Source organism: Salmo salar, chromosome ssa09, assembly GCF_905237065.1.
Source record: "Salmo salar chromosome ssa09, Ssal_v3.1, whole genome shotgun sequence".
NCBI lineage: Eukaryota > Metazoa > Chordata > Actinopteri > Salmoniformes > Salmonidae > Salmo > Salmo salar.
In genome coordinates, this window is record NC_059450.1 from 138737434 (window position 1) to 138761439 (window position 24006).

Sequence of the window (24006 nt, forward strand, 5' to 3'; positions counted from 1 at the left end):
TGACTGGGGAGGCTGGCGAGAGGAAGGGGTGTGAGTGTCTGAGCAGTTGACTGATCCTTCTCCTGTTTGCCCCCAGGGCCCTCGTAAACACATAATACAACTTTGCTTTTAGGCAAGCCTTCCTACAATGTGACACATACAAAAAGACAAGTCTTTAAAAGCACCTCTCACCTGTCAGAGCCATCCACAGGTATGAACTGACTCACTGGAAGGAGCTAAGAGACAGTAGAAGGATAAATATTTGGAAAGGTGGTATGGCTGAACACTAGCACTGTCTGCCGTTGCATTGGAGTCACGTAGGATAGAACCGGAGCTTGGAACTACCAGCCAAGAGGAGTTTTACCAGTTTTACCTCAGCTTGGAAGGTAAACATCTACCGTGTCTGCAGAAAGAGGCACCAGTGACAGACATGAGCCTGTCTTCTCAGAGTACAGTACACAGGAGGAGTGTGGGCACCAGACCAGCCATGAGCAGCCACGCTATTCTCACCAAGTCAGAGTTCTCTGAGGAGGAGCAAGAGGGGATTCTGCTGGGTTTAGATGAGGAGGAGAAGGACAGTGGCAGCGAGGACAGTGAGGCTGGCTCAAAGAAGTCTTCAGAGTGCAAGGGCAGCACGGCCGGCAGCTGCCCTGATGTGAAGAGACGCAGTCGTCCTGTCCGCTCCAAATCCCGCCGTGTGGCCGCCAACGTTCGCGAGCGAAAACGTATCCTGGACTACAACCAGTCTTTCAATGCACTGCGCATGGTGCTCAAACATGACCTCAACGGCAAGCGACTGTCCAAGATCGCCACTCTGAGACGTGCCATCAACCACATCTCTTCACTGACCGTCTTCCTGCGCTCCCACCCCAGCCCCAGTGCCCTGCCAGGAGGACATCCACCCTGCACCCACACAGAGTGCCTCAGAGGGCAGCCCTCGGCTGGGATTGAGGAGGCCATGCTGGTCCTGGGGAAGGATAGGGAGAGAGAGAAGGGCTTCCAGACCCCGGTGGAGACCTGTCTGCAGCATAAGCCGTTGCATTGGAGTCAACACCACCAGCAGTCCCTGCAGGATCACGATGCCCACAAGGCTCCCATCATTCTGCCTCCAGAGCTCCAGCTCTACACAGACACCCCAGGACGAGGACACCACAGCCCTTCGTGCCTGCCATCCCCATCCTATGCTCACTTCTCCCCCACTGAGACCCAGTTCTACACGCCCTCGCACCCTCACGAGGAGTTGAGCAGCCCCCCGTACCACATCAGCAGCGAGTGGAGTGGGGGGTCAGGATACCCGTTTGGAGTGAAGGCCACCTGTCGCCCGAACCACACTGACAGCTTCTCAGACTCCTCTCCTGCTGTGCCCTTCACATGGCAGCTGGGTTACCTGCAAGGCTCAGCTGGCTACCAACAGTTCCTTACCATGTACTGACTGAATGAACGCAAGACATGAGCTCTAGTGGAGGGCACCAACGTTAAAGTCAACAATGATGTCAAACAGAGGGAAGCTGACGTGTATATGTCTATGTATGTACTGTATGCATGGGATTGCAATGATGGCTTTGGCTATTTGGCTTCGCAAGGGGATTTCTTAGTAATGTCTTACACTTGTTTAAACAGATTGACAAAAGTGTTGATGAAATTAAATGTTACAGCAGAGTACAGTATATGTTTTACCTCCAATAGTCCCTAAAAGCGAAAGGAATGTGTTTTAACATTTTATCATGTGCTCGTAAGGCAGAATATAATGTGCTAAATATAGCTACTGAATGAGCTGTATGAGTTGTTAGTCTTAAAACAGAGCATGAGGGACTAAACACAATATACATCTACATTTTTGTTTACCTGAGCTTTGTATGTTTACATGAGAAAGATGACTGTTTTCTCAATGAGAACCCTAGTGCTTCCTTCCCCTGCAGCACAAACCTCAGAAAAGCAACTTGTAGTAATTCTTAGTCAGAATTGTGCCTATGCAATTTGTATTTTTGTAAGAATTGAAAAATAATGATGTAATAATAAAGAGAATTGAACATGCTCTGAACATTATGCATCGCCCATACTTAAAACTAAATGAATACAGGCTTTGTTACTGTCTGGAATATTTCTAACATAAGATGATTGTTTATACAGTTGGGCTTTATTGAGAATTATTTGCATGGTTTCTTACCCCTGCGTCTCTCCTTTACAACACCCCCCCCTCCCCCTCTTCTCCTAGACACTGAATGTTCCACTCTGTTTCTCATCCTGTAATTAGCATTGCCAACCTCATTGCCTTTAGGTTAATGAAATAATTATGCATGTAGACATCCTTGCAATGTAATTGACCTTGAATTAAGCTGTTTTGAGAAAATCAAATGACGCCGTTTCGGATTCTCACCAGAATATGAAAACAATGTGTGTGGAGGGGGGTTAGAGGGAGGTGTTTATGGTACAGCTATACCGGTCCTTTACATCCCTGATTCAGGAAGGCCTGTGCCATAAAGTCTCTGACCTCTAAGTGCTTGTGAGTAGATGAGCAATTGGCAGCATGCCTTCTCTTGTCACAAAGCAAGAAAACTCACTGGTGAATGAATGCCTGACGTGTGCAAACAGACGAAACGGGCCGCAGGAGAGATATGATCAAGGGCAGGTATAGAGTAGGTCGTAGTCAGGATCATAACAAACTGATTCCAGTAAAAGCAAGACAGATCAGGAAGCTGATAAAGGAGGAGGAACAGAGGTGAAGGGCTTTAGTCTACTAGAGTCAAGGACCATTCTCCCTTACTACTGTAGTTCCCCCCGTTTCCTATGGATGTGAAACACAGTATTTTCCAGACAGAGACAGACAGACCTAAACTGAACTTGTGTGCCCTTTTACATACGAGCTGTAATTAAATATGTCTCCATAACATGACTTGACAAGCATATTAGATACTTACATCATCTCTAGTTCAAAAACCTTATCGACCATTTCGTTTTTACTGTTAGTGTCCTCCAGAGGGCAGTCACATCATTTATACCTTCTACTTGGAAGACACATGTACAGTATGTATAAGTCTGAATCCTGAAAATGTTGTGTAGTGTTAGATACAGATATGGAGGGTGAGGTCTCAATATTACAGTGGTGATTATGAGTAATCTGGTCGGTTGGTTTATTTTTATAGTTCTGCATTGCTGTTGCCCTATCCTCGGCCACCCACCCTGGCTTCACTCACATTAACAGTGCAGCCTTGCTGTTGCCCCATCCTCAGCCACCCACCCACCCAGGCTTCACTCATAACACCACAAGATTTGGAAGGGTGGCTCGCAAGACTACTGTTTCCCCAGAAACCCCCATACCTGTAAGGCTTTATACAACGGGTGGGTCTAATCCTAAATGCTGATTGGGTAAAACTTTGTCTCAGGCCTAACAAACACCCGTGCCATTATATCCTCCAAACACCGGCTTCTCTGCCATTAGAATTGAAAGAAACACTCATACCTGCTGATATTTTGCAACAAAAAAAACACCAGAGTCAAGATCAACAAGGCTTCTGTTTGCAGCAAATGAATCTCAATGAAGCTCAGAATAGAAGTGTGTCACAAAACAAACAATACCTTACAATGATTGTGTGCAAAGAACTGAACTAAATAGTGTGTGATAATGACATACAGGTGTGTGAACAGGTGATCAGAATTCAGGTAATTGGTATCTGGAGAGTGAGCTGCGTTCAGGGGATCTAGGTGTTTGAGAGTGTGAGCTGGAAAGTGAGCTGCATTCAGGGGATCGACGTGTTTGAGAGTGTGAGTTGGAAGCAGACGTTACAGCAAACATGTTGCCAGAGTAACAATTTCAGTTGAATGATTTGAATGAACATTCCAAAATGTTACAGTCAAACATCTAACAGCTACTTTTTGTAAGGATTACTGTGGCTTTTTAGCGACAATATTCAGACTGAAAACGACTTAGCTATTCCTACTAAAAATAGTAGAACTTCTAAAGTACATGGCCACTTGATTATTTTTAGCTGCAGTTTAGAGCCGAAACAGACACTTACTTTCGCCGCACACTATCTTCTCAGACTGTTAGCGAACGGTTGCGGCTAACACAAAACAAATGGAATATGTTAGCTAACTTTAGCGAACTATTTCCATTGTTGAACGCACCTCAGGTTAGAAGCCAGACACAACAGTGCCACAGGGAAAATACCTGGCCAAGTGTTTAATGTGGATTAAGATGGTAAACACCTGTGAGTCAGTCATGTGCCTCCTTGTACCTTGTGACAGCATGCATGCTTAAGCAATGAGGAGTTCACGACTATGGACAATCTTGGGAAAAGCTAACTACAAAACCCTCTGACCAGAACATATCAGACAGATGGGTGAGTCTAGTAAAAACAAAGACTGGACCAAAGACAAGACACCCTCAGGCCGTTCCTGTCAGTTTTAAAATAATACATTTGTCACCACAGGATTAGGTACTTGAGCAGACAAATGAGTGACACTGGCTTTTCCCAGACAACGATGATACTCAGACAAGGACAGATAGTGCTATTGTTTATTATCACTCCTGAGGAAAACAAAGGCAAACAAAAGGGGTGGAAATATTTCATTTAAGATTTCAAACTGAAATATTTAAAAACGAAACTAACTACATTTGAAGTACTCCACATTTTGGTCAAATGCGAATGTTGCTTGATGTGAATTCCAGGCTGAGAAACACAATTTTGGGGTTTTTACCCCTTTTTTCCCCCAATTTCGTGGTATTCAGTTGGGAGTTACAGTCTTGTCCCATCGCTGCAACTCCCGTGCGGCCTCGGGGGAGGCGAAGGTCGAGAGCCATACATCCTCCGAAACAGAACCCAGCCAATACTGCTTCTTGACTTTAACAGTACACTGGTGGTGTCGGACTGTGTCTGTCCTTCCTGCAGCCCACTCAAAGTCACTGCCGTCATTTGCCTCTCTGCAGTGACAGATCAGCAGTTGTGCTGGCTGGCTCCTTGTCACTGTCACTCCCAGCCCTGATTAATGCTGTGGAGTGTGGCAGTTACACAGGGGAAAGTGCAGAAAAATGCCCGTTCCAGACAATTGTCTCATTCTCACTTCAACCATTGCCCGCTCTCCCTGACTCGCTAGTCCAGTCATGACAGGTGGGAGACAGGAGGTGATTTTTCACTGTGCCCTGCAGCGCCCCCCTGCCTGCCTGCCTGCCTGACGGCCAACCAACTCCTTCTCTCCCATTCTGAATCCTTCAACTGTGATAAAATGACAGCACAAAGTTGTGGCCGCCCATTGAACCCATTAGCCCTTAGCCAGAACCATAATTCCATGCCATGCCCCCTCTCACAGCCTCACCTAACACAGCATTAGTAGTGCTGTCAGCTCATACTGAACCTAATATAAATATACACAGTAGCGATCTTAGCATGTAAATCTTGGTGGTGCAATCCCCCCCCAAAAAATTCTGATGCATGCCAGCAAAATCACTACACAACACAACACTAAACAATACATTAATTGCACTGTAACGGTGACAAGCGGTGCTCACAAACTGTTAGGGCCTACATAAAGCTGTTCCAACAGCAGAGTCCCAATATCAGTCCCAACACCTTACCACTGCTACACCTGGCTATCAGTGAAGCCTTGTCTGGCAGCGAAAGAGTTCATTCAGCCTCATTTACTGCCTTTAAAAAAAACATAGCTGATATGGCTGACTTGCATAAACAAATGTGGTTTCTACTGACAATTGAGATGTACAAATTATGGCATAAGGGGACGTCAAGCGGATAAGAGGCACTCCGTAATTTCGATTAAGACATTAATGAGCGAGCTAGGACAGACGTAGTCAATATAACCTGTTGTTCAGCACTTTTGAAATGTACAGCGACAGAATTCAGAACATGGGCCGTTCTTACAGTATTCTCCCTGTACACCAAGTCAGAATGATAGGATAAATAAAGTGGGCATATAAGCAGACAATGAAAGCTCTTACAATATTATATTATATTTCTCTAAAACAGGCTATAGGCTACATGTGCACCACCAAGTCAGAACAGTTGGCTAAATTATGAGGGGAAAAGGGACCAAATTATTAGGGTGAGGCACATGGGCTACTAATAGCTTACTACACAACATACACTGAGTATTACTTTCTTAGCTGCAGTATACATATCTCCCTGGCATATTACATAATTCATGCAGCAGCATACAAGACATTTTTGGACTCACCTTGTTGTGCTGTGCTCACTTGAACAGGAAGATGGCACAGCGGTCCTTCATGGTCAAATTTTGTCATCAAACTTTGTCATCAAAGTCTGGCATTCTATAGATTTATGGTGCTTTCAAGACAATTAGGAACTTTGAAAAAAACAAGGTCGAATTATGATGACATCAGTGATCTTCAGATTGGAGCTCTAGAAAGAGGCCCGAGTTCCCAACATGCAATTCCGAGTTGGATCACCGTTAGTATTTTCCCAGTTGGAGCAACAACAAAAAATCTGAGTTCCCAGTTGTTTTGTACTCACTGAAGTCTGAGATTTCCCAGTTCCGAGTTTCCAGTTGTTTTGAGCACGGCAGAAGTCATGCTGGATTGACAGCATGGTCAATGTTTAAAGCTTATCCTTTTAAGCTTGCAAAAGAGACCCTTAAATAGACACTTGGACCACACATCCACTCCACTGAATAGCAGGCTAGTGATTACTTTGCAATGCTCGCAGTTAGCCACTGATTCCTTCCAAACCACTCATTGTTGAATTTGCGATTTCCAACTTGTTGTGTAATGTTTATGTCCAATGGCCGATGAGCACCGATTCGTTTTATCTATAACTTCTCTTCATTATTTCTCTTCATATGACAAGTGTGAGGAATAATTATCTTTATACATCAGCACATGTATCAATATGTTCTATTGTTTTGTTAAGCTACATGCTTGTGTGGCTAAATAGGGGGTAAAACTGTTGAGTCATGCAGAAGGCTGTTTCTCAAACTAGAGTCACATAAGAAACCACTTGATACTGAAATACAAAAACGGGCTCAGAGTGTACAGGAAGTGCGTCACGAGGCTGGGACCAGCCTGCACGCCAGCGATAGGATGAGTAAGTTTAAACCATGCTCATCCTCCCTCTTGACAGGCCAGCAGTGAGCGGGAACTATCTCTGTCAGAGTATATAAGGGAGAACAAAGGATGGGTCAAGCAGTTCTCTGTTTGCCCTGCGTTGTGTTTCAGTGAGCCGTATATACGAACATCATATTTACCATTCAAGTGTTTGCATTAATTAAAGTACAAAGAAATCAGAAGTTACTCTGTGCTGACTATTTTGTTCTGATACCAGATTCGAATTGACACAACCCAACACAAGGGTTCAAAAGGATTTGCCAGTAGATTGTCGACTTGATTTATGATGATGCTTGCTAGCTAAGATTTTGAAAGTATGATGTTGACATCAGTCCAATCAAAGCTACTGTAGATATAACGTGATTTGACTTCATTTTATCTGTGGCCAATGCCCTTGAACCTTCTTGGATGGGCACTTCTAATGTAACTCTATGGCAGCTCACCAGGGGCTTGAATGTTCGAGCTCTACCGTAGATTTAAAATCTGTGCTTAAACCTTGCAAAGGATGATTTCTGTGCAGTGTGAGATGTATCAATATGGACGTTTGCTTGAGAGTTCGAACATTTAAGGCAAGCCATCACCATGCGTACGCACATGTGCCAAGCGGTGAAATGACGGAACTGCTTGTTAAGCGTAGCATGGGGAAATATATACACTGCTCAAAAAAATAAAGGGAACACTTAAACAACACAATGTAACTCCAAGTCAATCACACTTCTGTGAAATCAAACTGTCCACTTAGGAAGCAACACTGATTGACAATAAATTTCACATGCTGTTGTGCAAATGGAATAGACAACAGGTGGAAATTATAGGCAATTAGCAAGACACCCCCAATAAAGGAGTGGTTCTGCAGGTGGGGACCACAGACCACTTCTCAGTTCCTATGCTTCCTGGCTGATGTTTTGGTCACTTTTGAATGCTGGCGGTGCTTTCACTCTAGTGGTAGCATGAGACGGAGTCTACAACCCACACAAGTGGCTCAGGTAGTGCAGCTCATCCAGGATGGCACATCAATGCGAGCTGTGGCAAGAAGGTTTGCTGTGTCTGTCAGCGTAGTGTCCTGAGCATGGAGGCGCTACCAGGAGACAGGCCAGTACATCAGGAGACGTGGAGGAGGCCGTAGGAGGGCAACAACCCAGCAGCAGGACCGCTACCTCCGCCTTTGTGCAAGGAGGAGCACTGCCAGAGCCCTGCAAAATGACCTCCAGCAGGCCACAAATGTGCATGGGTCTGCTCAAACGGTCAGAAACAGACTCCATGAGGGTGGTATGAGGGCCCGACGTCCACAGGTGGGGGTTGTGCCTCCAGCCCAACACCGTGCAGGACGTTCTCTGGCAAATGCCAAACACCAAGATTGGCAAATTCGCCACTGGCGCCCTGTGCTCTTCACAGATGAAAGCAGGTTCACACTGAGCACGTGACAGACGTGACAGAGTCTGGAGATGCCGTGGAGAACGTTCTGCTGCCTGCAACATCCTCCAGCATGACCGGTTTGGCAGTGGGTCAGTCATGGTGTGGGGTGGCATTTCTTTGGGGGGCTGCACAGCCCTCCATGTTCTCGCCAGAGGTAGCCTGACTGCCATTGGGTACTGAGATGAGATCCTCAGACCCCTTGTGAGACCATATGCTGGTGCGGTTGGCCCTGGGTTCCTCCTAATGCAAGACAATGCTAGACCTCATGTGGCTGGAGTGTGTCAGCAGTTCCTGCAAGAGGAAGGCATTGATGCTATGGACTGGCCCGCCCGTTCCCCAGACCTGAATCCAATTGAGCACATCTGGGACATCATGTCTCGCTCCATCCACCAACGCCACGTTGCACCACAAACTGTCCAGGAGTTGGCGGATGCTTTAGTCCAGGTCTGGGAGGAGATCCCTCAGGAGACCATCCGCCACCTCATCAGGAGCATGCCCAGGCGTTGTCGGGAAGTCATACAGGCACGTGGAGGCCACACACACTACTGAGCCTCATTTTGACTTGTTTTAAGGACATTACATCAAAGTTGGATCAGCCTGTAGTGTGGTTTTCCACATTACTTTTGAGTGTGACTCCAAATCCAGACCTCCATGGGTTGATAAATTGGATTTCCATTGATTATTTTTGTGTGATTTTGTTGTCAGCACATTCAACTATGTAAAGAAAAAAGTATTTAATAAGATTATTTCTTTCATTCAGATCTAGGATGTGTTGTTTAAGTGTTCCCTTTATTTTTTTTAGCAGTATATGTTGAAAATCTGTAAAATTGTGATAGTAGGCCTAATAATAAAACATTTTTTATATTGAATTGTATTTCCATTGTGAATTCATGCATGCTATATTGACCCAGGCTATATTTGCCCACAAATGTGCATTTGTTACGATAATAATCTATATAAAGTACAGTAATTGGTTAAATTAGAGTCACATGTGAAAGTGAAACCATTGTTTAAATACTATACTTTTTAAAAAATACTTCGAGGGTTTATGACACACTTTAGAAAGGCAAATACATAGCATTCCTGTGCACATCAAAGGGCTATCCACCCTCGGGTTTTTGGCAACGGGCACTTTTCAGTGGGAGATTGCCGATCGTCATCAAACATCCCTTGATGAGCCAATGTTTTGGATGGAATCATCAGAAAAACGAACTGTAAGATACCATTAACATACACTTTCGCACAAAAGGTTGAAGTCAAGGTGGGTTTATTTTCCATCAATGGGTTACCAAATACACACCTACATCGCCATAAAAGCACCATCCCAGAACGAGTTCAACTATGTGAACAGAAAAGGCTTCCACTCTTAATGTTTAGGTGATAGGTTATGTGATGCGCAAAAACGCTTCTGAACGCACGACTCGTTCATTTGGCAGAACAGAAATGTTGGCCAATACGCAGGGTTGGGGACTGGGGAGTAACGGATTACATGTAAAGGATTACAAAAAAAACGGTAACTGTAATCCGTTACATTACCAGCAAAAATATTGTAATCAGATTACAGATACTTTTGAAAAACTAGATGGTTACTTCGATAATTACTTTAAAATTCAGAAAGGATGCTTGCGAAAAAGGTTTTGACACTTCTCTGTTTTCTCAATGAAATTCAAATCAGCATTGAAAAAAGGCGCTGGTTTAGATTTGTTCCACCTGAGCGAGTCTGACCACATGTCAGAGACCACTATGATGACACACCAAATGTGTTTTATGGATCGCAGGAAAAGAGCAGGAATAGGCTTTTGTAGGCTACAGTCCCAGCTATGTCTTCCAATGGTGCGACTGCTGTCGGCATCCAAAGATTATCCAATTTCAATAAACTCTTGGAGGTAAGGATGACAGTAGTGGTGTCGTCTACGGTGATACGGATATCACGTATCATTGATATCTACATAGCGCATTGTGAATCACACTGCTGCTCTCTCATTTAGCTATTTGCGCCTTACGGATTGTGGTTGTTGTGGATGGCTGTTCACAACTCCAAATGTGTATTTGAACCCAATAAGGGTTGAATTCAATAATTCAAGTTTAAGGTGCCTATCAATCATTGTTTTTGAAACCAGTGGTCAGCCAGTGAAAAATGCGCTCCTGCAACAGCTGCTTAGTGCGGCTCCAAGCCTATGGAATAAAAGTGGGGCTTTTATTGCTCAATTTAATTCATGCTGATACATTTTTTTTGCCCATAGGCCTAATGGACACACGCTCAAACGTGCACTCTTTTGATAGACTTAAAGGGGCAATCTGTAGTTTCAACATTCATTTTTGGATTTATAAATTCTTGAAGAATATAATTTATAAATACCTCATGAGTTTGGATCAACTGTCACACTCTGTCAGAACTCAAAATATAAGCTTGTTTTATTGCAATATTTGTACACATTGTAAATGTAAACAAACACTGTATAGCCTCATAAAATGGTTATAACAATAATTGTATATCATGGATGGTCAGTCCTTGCAACCATAGCTCTGTATGTTAATCTGAGAGTGGTTACATTTCTACAGGCCCATCCCTCCGTTTTTTACCAAAACAGAGGCGGGAATTCCGTTTAGTTATTGTTTCATCTGCGGATTTGCCCATTAAACAGCTGCATATTATCAAGATATCAACGTGTCACCAACAAAAAGGTAAACAATAGGCCTATAGCAAATGCAGCATATGGCATACATTTTTCACATGTAAATAGCACTTTTCAGTGGTGCTCAAAGCATGCCATTCCATGAGTGCAGCATTTCTTTTTCAACGCGAATCAATGAGCCCAATCCTCCATGACAACAAATTCATAAACAACGCGGAGGGGTGGCTAATAAGTCCTTAGTTTTGGGGTCATGCTCAGGCAAAACAATTTGGCTAATCTATAGTTATATATTTCCAAGTCCTGTCTTGATAATCAAGGGGTATAACATTTATTGGAAGTATAGATTATAGAGGTCGATCGATTAATTGGAATGGCCGATTAATTAGGGCCGATTTCAAGTTTTCATAACAATCGGTAATCGGTATTTTTGGCCACCGATTTGCCGATTTAAAAAAATATATATATATTTTTACACCTTTATTTAACTAGGCAAGTCAGATTAAGAACACGTTCTTATTTTCAATGACGGCCTAGGAACGGGGGTTAACTGCCTTGTTCAGGGGGGATTCGGGGATTCGTTTTTGCAACCTTCTGGTTACTAGTCCAACGCTCTAACCACCTACCTTACATTGCACTCCACGAGGAGCCTGCATGCTAGGTTGACTACCAGTTACGCGAGGGCAGCAAGAAGCCAAGGTAAGTTTCTAGCTAGCATTAAACTTATCTTATAAAAAACTATCAATCTTAACATAATCACTAGTTAACTACACATGGTTGATGATATTACTAGTTTATCTAACGTGTCCTGCGTTGCATATAATCGATGCGGTGCCTCTTAATTTCTCATCGAATCACAGCCTACTTCGACAAACGGGTGATGATTTAACAAGCGCATTTGCCAAAAAAGCACTGTCATTGCACCAATGTACCTAACCATAAACATCAATGCCTTTCTTTAAAATCAATACACAAGTATATATTTTTAAACCTGCATATTTAGTTAATATTGCCTGCTAACATGAAATTGTGTCACTGCTCTTGCGTTCATTGCCTGGCTCGTTGCGAACTAATTTGCCAGAATTTTACGTAATTATGACATACCATTGAAGGTTGTGCAATGTAACAGGAATATTTAGACTTAGGGATGCCACCCGTTAGATAAAATACGGACCGGTTCCATATTTCACTGAAAGAAAAAACTTTTTGTTTTCGAGATGATAGTTTCCGGATTCGACCATATTAATGACCTAAGACTCGTATTTCTGTGTGTTTATTATATTATAATTAAGTCTATGATTTGATAGAGCAGTCTGACTGAGCGGTGGTAGGTACCATCAGGCTCGTAAGCATTCATTCAAACAGCACTTTCGTGCATTTTGCCAGCAGCTCTTCGCAATGCATTGCGCTGTTTATGACTTCAAGCCTGTCAACTCCCAAGATTAGGCTGGTGTAACCGATGTGAAATGGCTAGCTAGTTAGCGGGTGCGCGCTAATAGCGTTTCAAACGTCACTCGCTCTGAGACTTGGAGTAGTTGTTCCCCTTGCTCTACATGGGTAACGCTGCTTCGAGGGTGGCTGTTGTCGATGTGTTCCTGGTTCGAGCCCAGGTAGGAGCGAGGAGAGGGACGGAAGCTATACTGTTACACTGGCAATACTAAAATGCCTATAAGAACATCCAATAGTCAAAGGTATATGAAATACAAATCGTATAGAGAGAAATAGTCCTATAATTCCTATAATAACTACAACCTAAAACTTCTTATCTGGGAATATTGAAGACTCATGTTAAAAGGAACCACCAGCTTTCATATGTTCCCATGTTCTGAGCAAGGCACTTAAACGTTAGCTTTTTTACATGGCACATATTGCACTTTTACTGTCTTCTCCAACACTTTGTTTTTGCATTATTTAAACCAAATTGAACATGTTTCATTATTTATTTGAGGCTAAATTGATAATATTTATGTATTATATTATGTTAAAATAAGTGTTCATTCAGTATTGTTGTAATTGTCATTATTAAAAGGAAGTAAAAAATTGGCTGATTAATCGGTATCGGCTTTTTTGGTCCTTCAATAATCGGTATAGGCGCTGAAAAATCATAATCGGTCGACCTCTAATAGATTAGCCAAATTGTAAAGTAAAATAAAAAATATACATCCATATATGGCCAGCTATGTAAACTTTAACATTGATTTATCCTGCAATAGATGTTTTTCAATAGGTAACATACATTTTTGTCTTATTTTAATGCTTCTTAAGGGGAAAGTAATCGCAGAAGTAACGGAATGTAATCAGATCACGTTACTAAATTTGGGCAATCCAAAAGTTACATTACTCCCGAGAGGCGCAGCGGTCTAAGGCACCTCATCTCAGTATTAGAGGTGTCACTACAGACCCTGGTTCGATTCCAGGCTTTATCACAACCAGCCATGATTGGGAGTCCCATAGGGTGGCGCACAAATGGCCCAGCGTTGTTAGGGTTTGGCCGTCATTGTAAATAAGAATTTGTTCTTAACTAGTTAAAAAATAGAAATAAATACTCCTACAGGAGGGAGCTGTTGAGGATGGATGGCTTATTGGACCTTTTGGTTGTAGTCAATCTCTGACACTAGCACCTCAATTTCAGGTTTGGAACAATTCTTTTTCTACATTTTTTGGGGGGTTTTGCGCAGTTGTAGGCTATTTCATGATACGGTGTTGTATATTCTCACAGGCTTTAAAGTGTTGATTTTGACCATAATATGGTTAATTAGGGTGTTCCAATTGCAAATAGCCAAGGTCGTGCACAAGCACTAAGGCTGAGAACAATTGGTATTTATCAACGGTTATCTCCTACTACGGTGCCTATGACACTGGTAGGATTGTTTGATAAATCAACATTTTTCTAGGCGTAAGAACCTTCTAAATTCCGTTCTTAAGTAGTATTTTAGAGTAGTTTCTACACAATATTGATCAATGAGGCCCCAGGCTTTTTCAGGAGTGGATCTAACAAGCAGAACAATTACAGAACAATTACAATTACATTATTTCCCTCATTAAAATGCAAATCAATTTATAACATTTTTGACATGCGTTTTTCTGGATTTTTTTGTTGTTATTCTGTCTCTCACTGTTCAAATGAACTTACCATTAAAATTATAGACTGATCAATTCTTTGTCAGTGGGCAAACGTACAAAATCAGCAGGGAATCAAATACTTTTTTCCCCCACTGTACCCCGGCAGTGTCCAACTCAGCAAAGAGAACCAAAGTAGAGCTTTCAGGATGGGATGAAACCCTGTGTCGTTACAGTAATGTTGGAAACAGCTAGGGCAAGATGGTCATTTCTTTTCCTCATAACAATCCACAAGAGATATACACATGATCATATCTGACATCTAACCAACACAAGCCATGCAGTGGTATCACCAGAAGTTGCTGTTGTTCTTCTCTCTTTTACCTTAGGTAGCAGCTACTTTCCATGACAGGGAAGAAAGCAACCCTGGTCTTGTGATGACTCCTGGACCTTTTCCTTAATTTTCTCTCAGGGCATCCCCCCACAGCCTCCCCTCTCTCTCTCTCTCTCTCTCTCTCTCTCAATTCAATTTAAGGGCTTTATTGGCATGGTAAACATATGATATTATGTCATTTCAAATGTCATGATGTCTGTATACAGCGTTGTAATGATGTGCAAATAATTAAAGTACAAAAGGGAAAATAAATAAACATAAATATAGGTTGTATTTACAATGGTGTTTGTTCTTTACTTGCTGCTGTGATGGCACACTGCGGTATTTCACGCAGTAGATATGGGAGTTTATCAAAATTGGATTCGTTTTCAAATTCTTTGTGGGTCTGTGTAATATGAGGGAAATATGTGTCTCTGATATGGTCATACATTTGGCAGGAAATTAGGTTTCCACCTCGTTTTGTAGGCAGTGTGCACATAGCCTTTGAGAGCCAGGTCTGCCTTCGGTGGCCTTTCTCAATACCAAGGCTATGCTCACTGAGTCTGTACATAGTCAAAGATTTCCTTAATTTTGAGTCAGTCACGGTGGTCAGGTATTCTGCCACTGTGTACTCTCTGTTTAGGGCCAAATAGCATTCTAGTTTGCTCAGTTTTTTTGTAAATTCTTTCCAATGTGTCAAGTAATTATGCTTTTGTTTTCTCATGATTTGGTTTGGTCTAATTGTGTTGCTGTCCTGGGGCTCTGTGTGGTCTGTTTGTGAACAGATCCCGAGGACCAGCTTGCTTAGGGGACTCTTCTCCAGGTTTATTTCTCTGTAGGTGATGGCTTTGTTATGGAAGGTTTGGGAATCGCTTCCTTTTAGGTGGTTGTAGAATTTAACGGCTCTTTACTGGATTTTGATCATTTGCGGATATCGGCCTAATTCTGCTCTGCATGCATTATTTGGCGTTTTACGTTGTACACAGAGGATATTTTACCAGAATTCTGCATGCAGAGTCTCAATTTGGTGTTTTTCCCATTTTGTGAATTCTTGGTAGGTGAGCGGACCCCAGACCTCACAACCATAAAGGCCAATGGGTTCTATAACCGATTCAAGTATTTTTAGCCAGATCCTAATTGGTATGTCAAATTTGATGTTCCTTTTGATGGCATAGAAGGCCCTTCTTGCCTTGTCTCTCAGATCATTCACAGTTTTGTGGAAGTTACCTGTGGCGCTGATGTTTAGGCCAAGGTATGTATCGTTTTTTGTGTGCTCTAGGGCAACGGTGTCTGGATGGAATTTGAATTCGTGGTCCTGGCAACTAGACCTTTTTTGGAACACTATTATTTTTGTCTTACTGAGATTTACTGTCAGGGCCCAGGTCTGACAGAATCTGTGCAGAAGATCTAGGTGCTGCTGTAGGCCCTCCTTGGTTGGTGACAGAAGCACCAGCTCATCAGCAAACAGTAGGCATTTGACTTCAGATTCTAGTAGGGTGAGGCTGGGTGCTGCAGACTGTTCTAGTGCCCTCGCCAATTCGATGATATATATGTTGAAGAGGGGGGGGTCTTAAGCTGCATCCCTGTTTCACCCCCCGGCCCTGTGGAAAGAAATGTGTGTGTGTTTTTTTGCCAATTTTAACCACACACTACATGTTTGTATACATTTTATAATGTCGTATGTTTTTCCCCCAACACCACTATCCATCAATTTGTATAGCAGGCCTGTCATGCCAATAAGTGTCCCCCTCTGCGTCACAATGGGATTCGATTAGCTATTAGCCTCCGTTGCTATATCAACGGTGTAATGACCTAATGATTAGAATTTTGGAGATCATTACAGACTAAATTACGTACTTTTCATTATCGCTAGGCAAACAAGGTTGATTTCCACTACAATTTCTCTGTTTAAATAAGTTTTGTTTAGCTAACAAAATGAAAACATTACTTTGAACTACTTTTGGGTACCTTGTTAACATTACAACATGAAATCCATGACTTAAACAATGCTACATTTCAGAAATGGAAAAGAAATGTGTAATCTGCTTGACACATTAAAGTTACTTTTTATTTAACTAGGCAAGTCAATTAAGAACAAATTCTTATTTACGCTGGGCCGATTGTGCGCTGCCCTATGGGACTCCCAATCACGGCCGGTTGTGATACAACCTGGATTCGAACCAGGGTGTCTGTAGTGACACCTCTAGCACTGAGATGCAGTGCCTTAGACTGCTGCGCCACTCAGCTAATTTCCACTCCATTCATATGCAAATCTGTTTGATTCATACACTGCCTTGTCTAGCTGTCATGTTTTTATTTTAACCTGCACTTCCCTTCTCTACACTGAAATAATATAATTTAATTAGTCCTCATTTATGATGCATTTTTTTCTATCTATTGTAGGTTCTAGGATACAACAATTAATAATGTGGAATTTTTTTAAATTTATTTTTATTTATTTCACCTTTATTTAACCAGGTAGGCTAGTTGAGAACAAGTTCTCATTTGCAACTGCGACCTGGCCAAGATAAAGCAAAGCAGTTCGACACATACAACAACACAGTTACACATGGAATAAACAAAACATATAGTCAATAATACAGTAGAAAAATATATATACAGCATGTGCAAATGAGGTAGGATAAGAGAGGTAAGGCAATAAATAGGCCATGGTGGCAAAGTAATTACAATATAGCAATTAAAACACTGGGATGGTAGGATGTGCAGAAGATGAATGTGCAAGTTGAGATACGGGGTGCAAAGGAGCAAGATAAATAAATACAGTATGGGGATGAGGTAGATTGGATGGGCTATTTACAGATGAGCTATGTACAGGTGCAGTGATCTGTGAGCTGCTCTGACAGCTGGTGTTTAAAGCTAGTGAGGGAGGTCTCTAGCTTCAGAGAGTTTTGCAGTTCATTCCAGTCATTGGCAGCAGAGAACTGGAATGAGAGGACTGAAATACCATCAAAGGATACTTTATAACTTACAATAATTAACAACTTGTGAAACAGCTGTGAAAACCAACCTGGCAATATTTAAGATTTGAATACATAAACTTTGTTCTTTTTTGGTACAGTTGTGTCAGTTGTGCTAGTGTTTTTAGTTAATCTGTGTATCTCACATATTATGTGCCCAGTATGATAAAGCAATACAACTTTTTTTAGCAGATAATAACAACATGACAATAACAGTAGCTGTAGATTATGTAATTAAATGTTGGAGGGTGGTTGGTAATGGATGGATCCATGTCTGGGTGTTGGGCAGAACCCCTAGGTCCTGGAGAACAGGAGCAGAGTTAAAGAGCACAGGGTTGGAGACTGATGTAAACAATTAAACACACAGGATATACTTTACTGTGAGAACATTTCATGGATTAGTGCAGTGTTATAAATGGAAGATATGTACTTTTCAACACTTTTGGAAGGTATAGCCTACCTCAAGCTGGTCCCCCTCCGACTCAGAGCACAGATAATCAGACTGATCCGAACTGGTTCTGGTGGATGGGATACCTCCTGGGAGGCTTAGACAGTCGATGGTGCTAAAGTCATTTGGAGAGGTAAATTGAAGAGGACTACCATTTCTTGCTTTCTCAAATGTCAACCAAAAATGTTTTACCTGGTCAAAAACCTCCACATCCGTGCCTGAAGGTGGTCCTCCAAGGCGTTCTGATCTGGTTCCACAACTTCCACCACAACAGGTGGGTTTTCAGTGATCTGAAAGTAAGTTATACAAAAATAGCAATAGACCAACAACAACACTAAGTCAATCACACATTTGAAAGACTACAGTATATGCAATCATTGTATATACAATTGCATTGTTTACCTCAGTCAACAGCTGCGGCTCCCGTCCGTACTCGGTGGAGGCCCTGATGCTGTTATTGTGTGCTAAGAGAATTACCTTTTTCTTCCACCCTTCCTGGTACCAATCAAGGGACTTGCCCATGGCAGTCTTGAGGGTCTGGTTGGTCCATTCACCAAACCTGGAGGAGGGGGCTAGGAAAGTGATATCTATTGACAATGTAAGATATTGAAATATGTCTGATTATGTACCATGGAAAAACAAAAACAAATTGTAAAAATAAATAAAACAAACCATTGGTGACAGAATATAACGTGTAACATCCGTACCAGCGTTCATGACCTCGATCACTCAAGATGAGGAGAACCGTGGGTGTTGAAGATGTCCATCATCGCCTTGGAGGTGGCCTCGCTAGTCTCGTCCTTGATGGGTATCATACAAAACGAAAAACAATTTTTGGTTGCAAGCACCCTTTTTAATGGGTTACAGAATGGAATTTAGAGTTAAGCACATACTCTTCCTTTTACTCACCTTAATGGGTATTGCTTCCACCCACTTGGTAAAATGATTGGTCACCGTTGCCATTCCTGGATTTCGTGAAGGTTCCGATGAGGTCCACCCCTAACATTTAAAGTGTTAGAGAGAAGATTACTGATTTTCATACACACACACACACACACACACACACACACACACACACACACACACACACACACACACACACACACACACACACACACACACACACACATTCTATAATATTGAACTCTGCTGTGGTCAAATAAAGCAACCATTACAAAACAACTTATCAGGGCAAAATTTGAATTGGGACACTTACCGATCAAGTACCATGGTGAAACAACTTTGATGGGCTTCAACTCCGGCGCCACAGTCTTCAGCCTCTCAAACTTCTGGCAGGCTAGACAGGGTACTGACCTTTAATAAGCAAAAAGTGACAAATTGAAACATTGTGTGCTTTCTGATAAGACATTCATTGAAATCCTAATATTTTCAAATATAATAATGTGATTGATAAACAAAAGGTTATTTCACTTGCCCAGTTGTCCACCTCCTTGACAATTCCCCGTCAGAAGAAGAGTAGGTTGATTTTTGCAATCATGTGTTTCACTCCGAAATGGCCAGCATGCATCTCGGTCAGCACGGCTCCTTCTCTTCCTTAGTAAAAATCACCCTCCTGTGTGGCTGGCCATCCTTCCCCCGTAGGTAGATATGATTGTCTAACAAGTTGGAAGAGAAGAGTTGTTGAAATACTCTAGTCTAAGTACATTTGCACTGCTGTCTTTCTCTTTCTCTCTGTTTCTTTCTCTCTGTTTCTCTCTCTCCATCTCTCTCTCTGTCTGTCCTCCACTCTCTTCCCACCTCTCTCTCCCTCTCTCACTTTCAACCTTTCTTTCTCACTATCTCCCCCCTTCTCTCTCTCTCTCTCTCTGTGTGTGTCTGTCTAGCGAAGAAACATAGTTAAGGGCATTTGGAATTACCATAATTGCTTACGCCTATCCATTTGATTGATCAGGTTTAATGTATAGCTGGATAACTCAATATGACAGACATATAACTATATCAGTGGAGGCTGCTGAGGGGAGGACGGCTCATAATAATGGCTGGAATGGAGTCAATGGAATGGTATCAACCACATGGAAACCACGTGTTTGATACCATTCCATTTACTCCATTCCAGACATTATTATGAGCCATCCTCCCCTCAGCAGCCTCCTCTGAACTATATGTATAGCTAGCAACATGTAGATGACCAACTAGCTTGATAGAAAATGTTTGTTGAAAAATGTTTGTACATAGCTAAATCTGCCCAGTTATCTAATAGAAGTTAACTGCTTAACGTTACCCTGAATTGTTAATTTCTCTGAATGTTGCACCTCTTGTCGAGATCAGCGGTGCCTTCATAGCACTTCTCCTGGTTGGAAAGATAAAAGAAAATATCCTCGAGGGAGGCCATTGAAGTGCAAGCTACATACAAACAGAAAGCTACAATAACAGTTACAGCAGCTAGCTAGCTAACGTTAGCTAAATAAAACTGTCTGTCTGGCTAACCAGCTACTGTAGCTGGCTAGCTGATTAGGCAGGCTGAGGTAAATACAAATATATGGTAAAGAAAGAGTGTTCTCTTTACAGTTTTTTTGGTTCTCTGAAGCAGCAGGTAGTCAGCAGTTTGTCACCATCAAAAATACCGTTCTTGGAAAGCAATTCTGAGGTAATAAATTTGCGCAGACTGAGCGAGTGCTTATGAGGTGAAATAGAGCCAAGCAACTAGCGTAGCAACAGACGCTTTCGTTCATTACGTAATTCGGGGGGAGGCACTTTTTGACAGGGGGACACTATTTGGCATGACAGGCCCTCATGCCAAATTGAGTCAAAAGCTTTTTTGAAATCAACAAAGCATGAGAAGACCTTGATTTTGTTTTGGTTTGTTTGTTTGTCAATTAGGGTGTGCAGGGTGAATACGTGGTCTGTCATACGGTAATTTGGTAAAAAGCCAATTTGACATTTGCTCAGTAAGGACACTCACTGTGAAATAGATAGAACTCCTAGCATATCTTTCCTCTCTCTCTCTCTCTCTCTCTCTCTCTCTCTCTCTCTCTCTCTCTCTCTCTCTCTGTCATGTCTCCCTGCTTGAGTGCTCAAGTGAAGTGAGCATGTCAGCTGTCAGAGAGTGTTGAGCTCTGAGCCAGTCAGCCAGGTCTGAGTCCTGTCCTGCTGCTCTGAGGCCATGTCAGTGGAGGAGGTGACAGCTCACATCCTGACGGAGTCCCACAGCTCTCCTTCCTCTCTCTATGAGTCAGCCGGTCTAAAAAAGGGCTCCTTCTGAATATACCTATAACTATACGTCTCTAAAATACGTCCTACTCAGCCTACTCTACATATTTATCATCTACAATCAAAGCAATTTGGGGGTTGAAAGATGGATGAGTATTTGAACTAAGCTCTGAGGGATTTCAGGGAGCTGAATGATGTCCTCATTATCTTAGCATTTCTTCATCAAGATACTGTAAATGTGACAGAATCAGATTCGTTATAGTTATTTATCCAGAGGATTAAATCCATTATGTCACAGTAGAAATAGAAATAAGCCTGCATCACCAGTGTCTATACTAATAACTTCATTAATGCTGGAACAACAACATGGACACATCAATCAGACTAAGCCAGCTACACTAAAAGCAGCATTCATCTTCCCCCCACTACTGAGAGGCACCCGTAATAGCAATTTATAGCCCTGTCATTTAATCTCATTACAACTAATTTGTTTACCAGCAAAACATGTAAAACGAAGTAACAAGGCACCATAAAACAAATTGCATCTTTGGTCCGCATGCCAAAGTTTACAAATGATAGTCATCAAGCAACAACAAAAACATCAATTGCAACGCATCCATCCCTTTTACATTTGAGACAAAACAGTACATTAAGAGTGCAGGCCAGGCAGGCAGTGCTGAAACGGAGTCTGAGAATGAGAGGAGTCTAAATGGCAAAAGTAGAGCATGGACTGAGGCTGCATTTTTCAAGCATCCAATCCCTCAGCTCCATCCAAGTGACTGCTCTGTGGTCAAGTGAGTGTGGAAAGCAGACTTTAAAGTTCAGTTCCCCCTTCGCCCTCGGCACCAACAGACAGACAGACAGAGAGATCGCTCTCGGTTCATTGTATGATGAAAGGCCAACTCAAGCGGGGCTGTTTCAGTCCATCCCTGCAGGAAATGAAAGAGGGCAAAAAACCCTCCTGCCCTCTCGTTCCTGACATGTGAATGTACTCTGACTGCATGAAAACAAAGAAAGGGGAAAGGGCAGGGAGAAATAGCTTATGGATGCTAACAAACATGGAGGAGGGAGGAGGATGGGGGGAAGCAGACCAACTCCTGACATTTCACAGAGTAAAGGAGGTCAATGTTGAACTGAGTCAGCCCTGGATTCATTCATTACTAATATGCCTTGCTGCATTCAGTTTAGTCCCTGAGGATAAGCTGATTTGTACACTCGGACCGGATGACAAACACATTATCTTGGACATTACTGCACGGCAAGCTGATGAACATATCAGTCACTGGCAGGCATTCCGTGTACAGACTAGAGTCAGACGCATTGTCCTCCACTTGCGTATAGAGGGTAATATAAAGGCAAGGAAAGGACACAGGGATTTCATGCTATAAGCCTTTGTATCTTATGTCCGTGTTATATATGCAGCCTTCATGCATGGATGGTAACCTGTAATGTATAGGAGGTGTTAATCCTGACCCAGGGTGAGGTGTAGCCTACTTTACAGGGGACTCCTAACATTAGTCATCTTTATCCCCCGGGCCCAGTTTTTTTTTATTTTTATGTATCTATCTGGATTTCACCTATCGGATAGGATCGAATGCAAAGAAATAGAATGAATAGAACAGACGAATCACTGACTTGAATGGGGAACCCCACTCTATTCATTCTATTTCTATGCATTTAATACTGTCCGATAGGCGAAATCCAGATAACTTTTGAAAAATTGGGAACAGATCTCTGCCACTTGATTTAATTAGAACCTTGGAGTTCTGGAGAGCTCATCCCTGCCTGGGGTACGTCAGGATCGATGCTAGTTCTCTGTCCCTGAGACGGTTACAGGGTTTGTCATCTGCATCAAGGGCAAAGCAGTGGCATCCATTAGCATCTGTTTAATTGGTATTAAGTAGGTTGTACACCTCTGTCAAGTCTGTGGTTGGCGCCAGGCAGCGTCAGCTGTAATTACATTATTTGTAGTTTGCATGGTGTTGTGCACATTGGCACTCTGGGTAATAAATTAGCTTTCGTGTTGATAGGAGACTGACTGTACAGGAGTGAAATGTAAGTGTAAATATGAGAGCTTCTCCAAAGGCTCAAGATAGCATGAAGCTCATATACCCATGAGAGTGTGTGTGGGAGTCTGCACTGCAGTGAAGAACTGTGGCGGAGGAGATGTTTTACCTTCTGTTCTATACAGAGACCATTTCCATGTGTCTGTTTCTCATTAGGAACAGCAATCAGTGTGTTCATTACGACGCAACCACACAGGGATGGACTATTTCAATCTAGCAGGGGAGACCGACAATGACGGCCTGCGCTGCCTTCCGCTAACTTTGTGCTGTGACTATCCATTACTAATTGCACTAAAAGACCTGTTCCTTCTCCAACCACTATATTCTCCATCAACAGTAAAACCAAGCCTATTGATTAGCAGCCCACAGGAGAATTCAGTTAAACAATCATCTGGTGTGTGTGTGTGTGTGTGTGTGTGTGTGTGTGTGTGTGTGTGTGTGTGTGTGTGTGTGTGTGTGTGTGTGTGTGTGTGTGTGTGTGTGTGTGTGTGTGTGTGTGTGTGTGTGTGTGTGGGAAGTCCCCACAAGAATAGTAAACCAACAAAGATTTGACTAACCTGGGACATTTTGTTGGTCCCCACAAGGTAAAATGCTATTTCTAAGGGGTTTAGGGTTAAGGTTAGAATTAGTGTTTGGGTTAGAATTAGGGTTAAGGTTAGGGTTAGATGTTAGGGAAAATATCATTTTGAATGGGACTGAATTGTATGTCCCCACAAGGTTAACTGCGTAAGACTGTGTGTGTAGAGAGAAAAATAACTATATATATTTTTTCTCCTCTGTTTTTCTGTTCCTATGTTCTAACCAGCCTTA

At 42.4% G+C, this 24006-nt stretch overlaps 1 protein-coding gene across 1 annotated transcript; it reads left to right on the forward strand.

Moving 5' to 3' along the window:
• The first annotated feature begins 193 nt into the window (after positions 1 to 193).
• On the forward strand, positions 194 to 2020 carry LOC106613054 (class A basic helix-loop-helix protein 9). Its single transcript, XM_014214938.2, has one exon. It carries the CDS (start codon positions 410 to 412, stop codon positions 1409 to 1411), a length of 1002 nt encoding a protein of 333 aa, XP_014070413.1. The 5' UTR covers positions 194 to 409; the 3' UTR covers positions 1412 to 2020.
• The last annotated feature ends 21986 nt before the right edge of the window (positions 2021 to 24006 follow it).

Bases quoted from the DNA above. Each gene is read 5' to 3' on its own strand.
- LOC106613054 (XM_014214938.2), top strand. From the start codon at position 410: ATGAGCCTGTCTTCTCAGAGTACAGTACACAGGAGGAGTGTGGGCACC.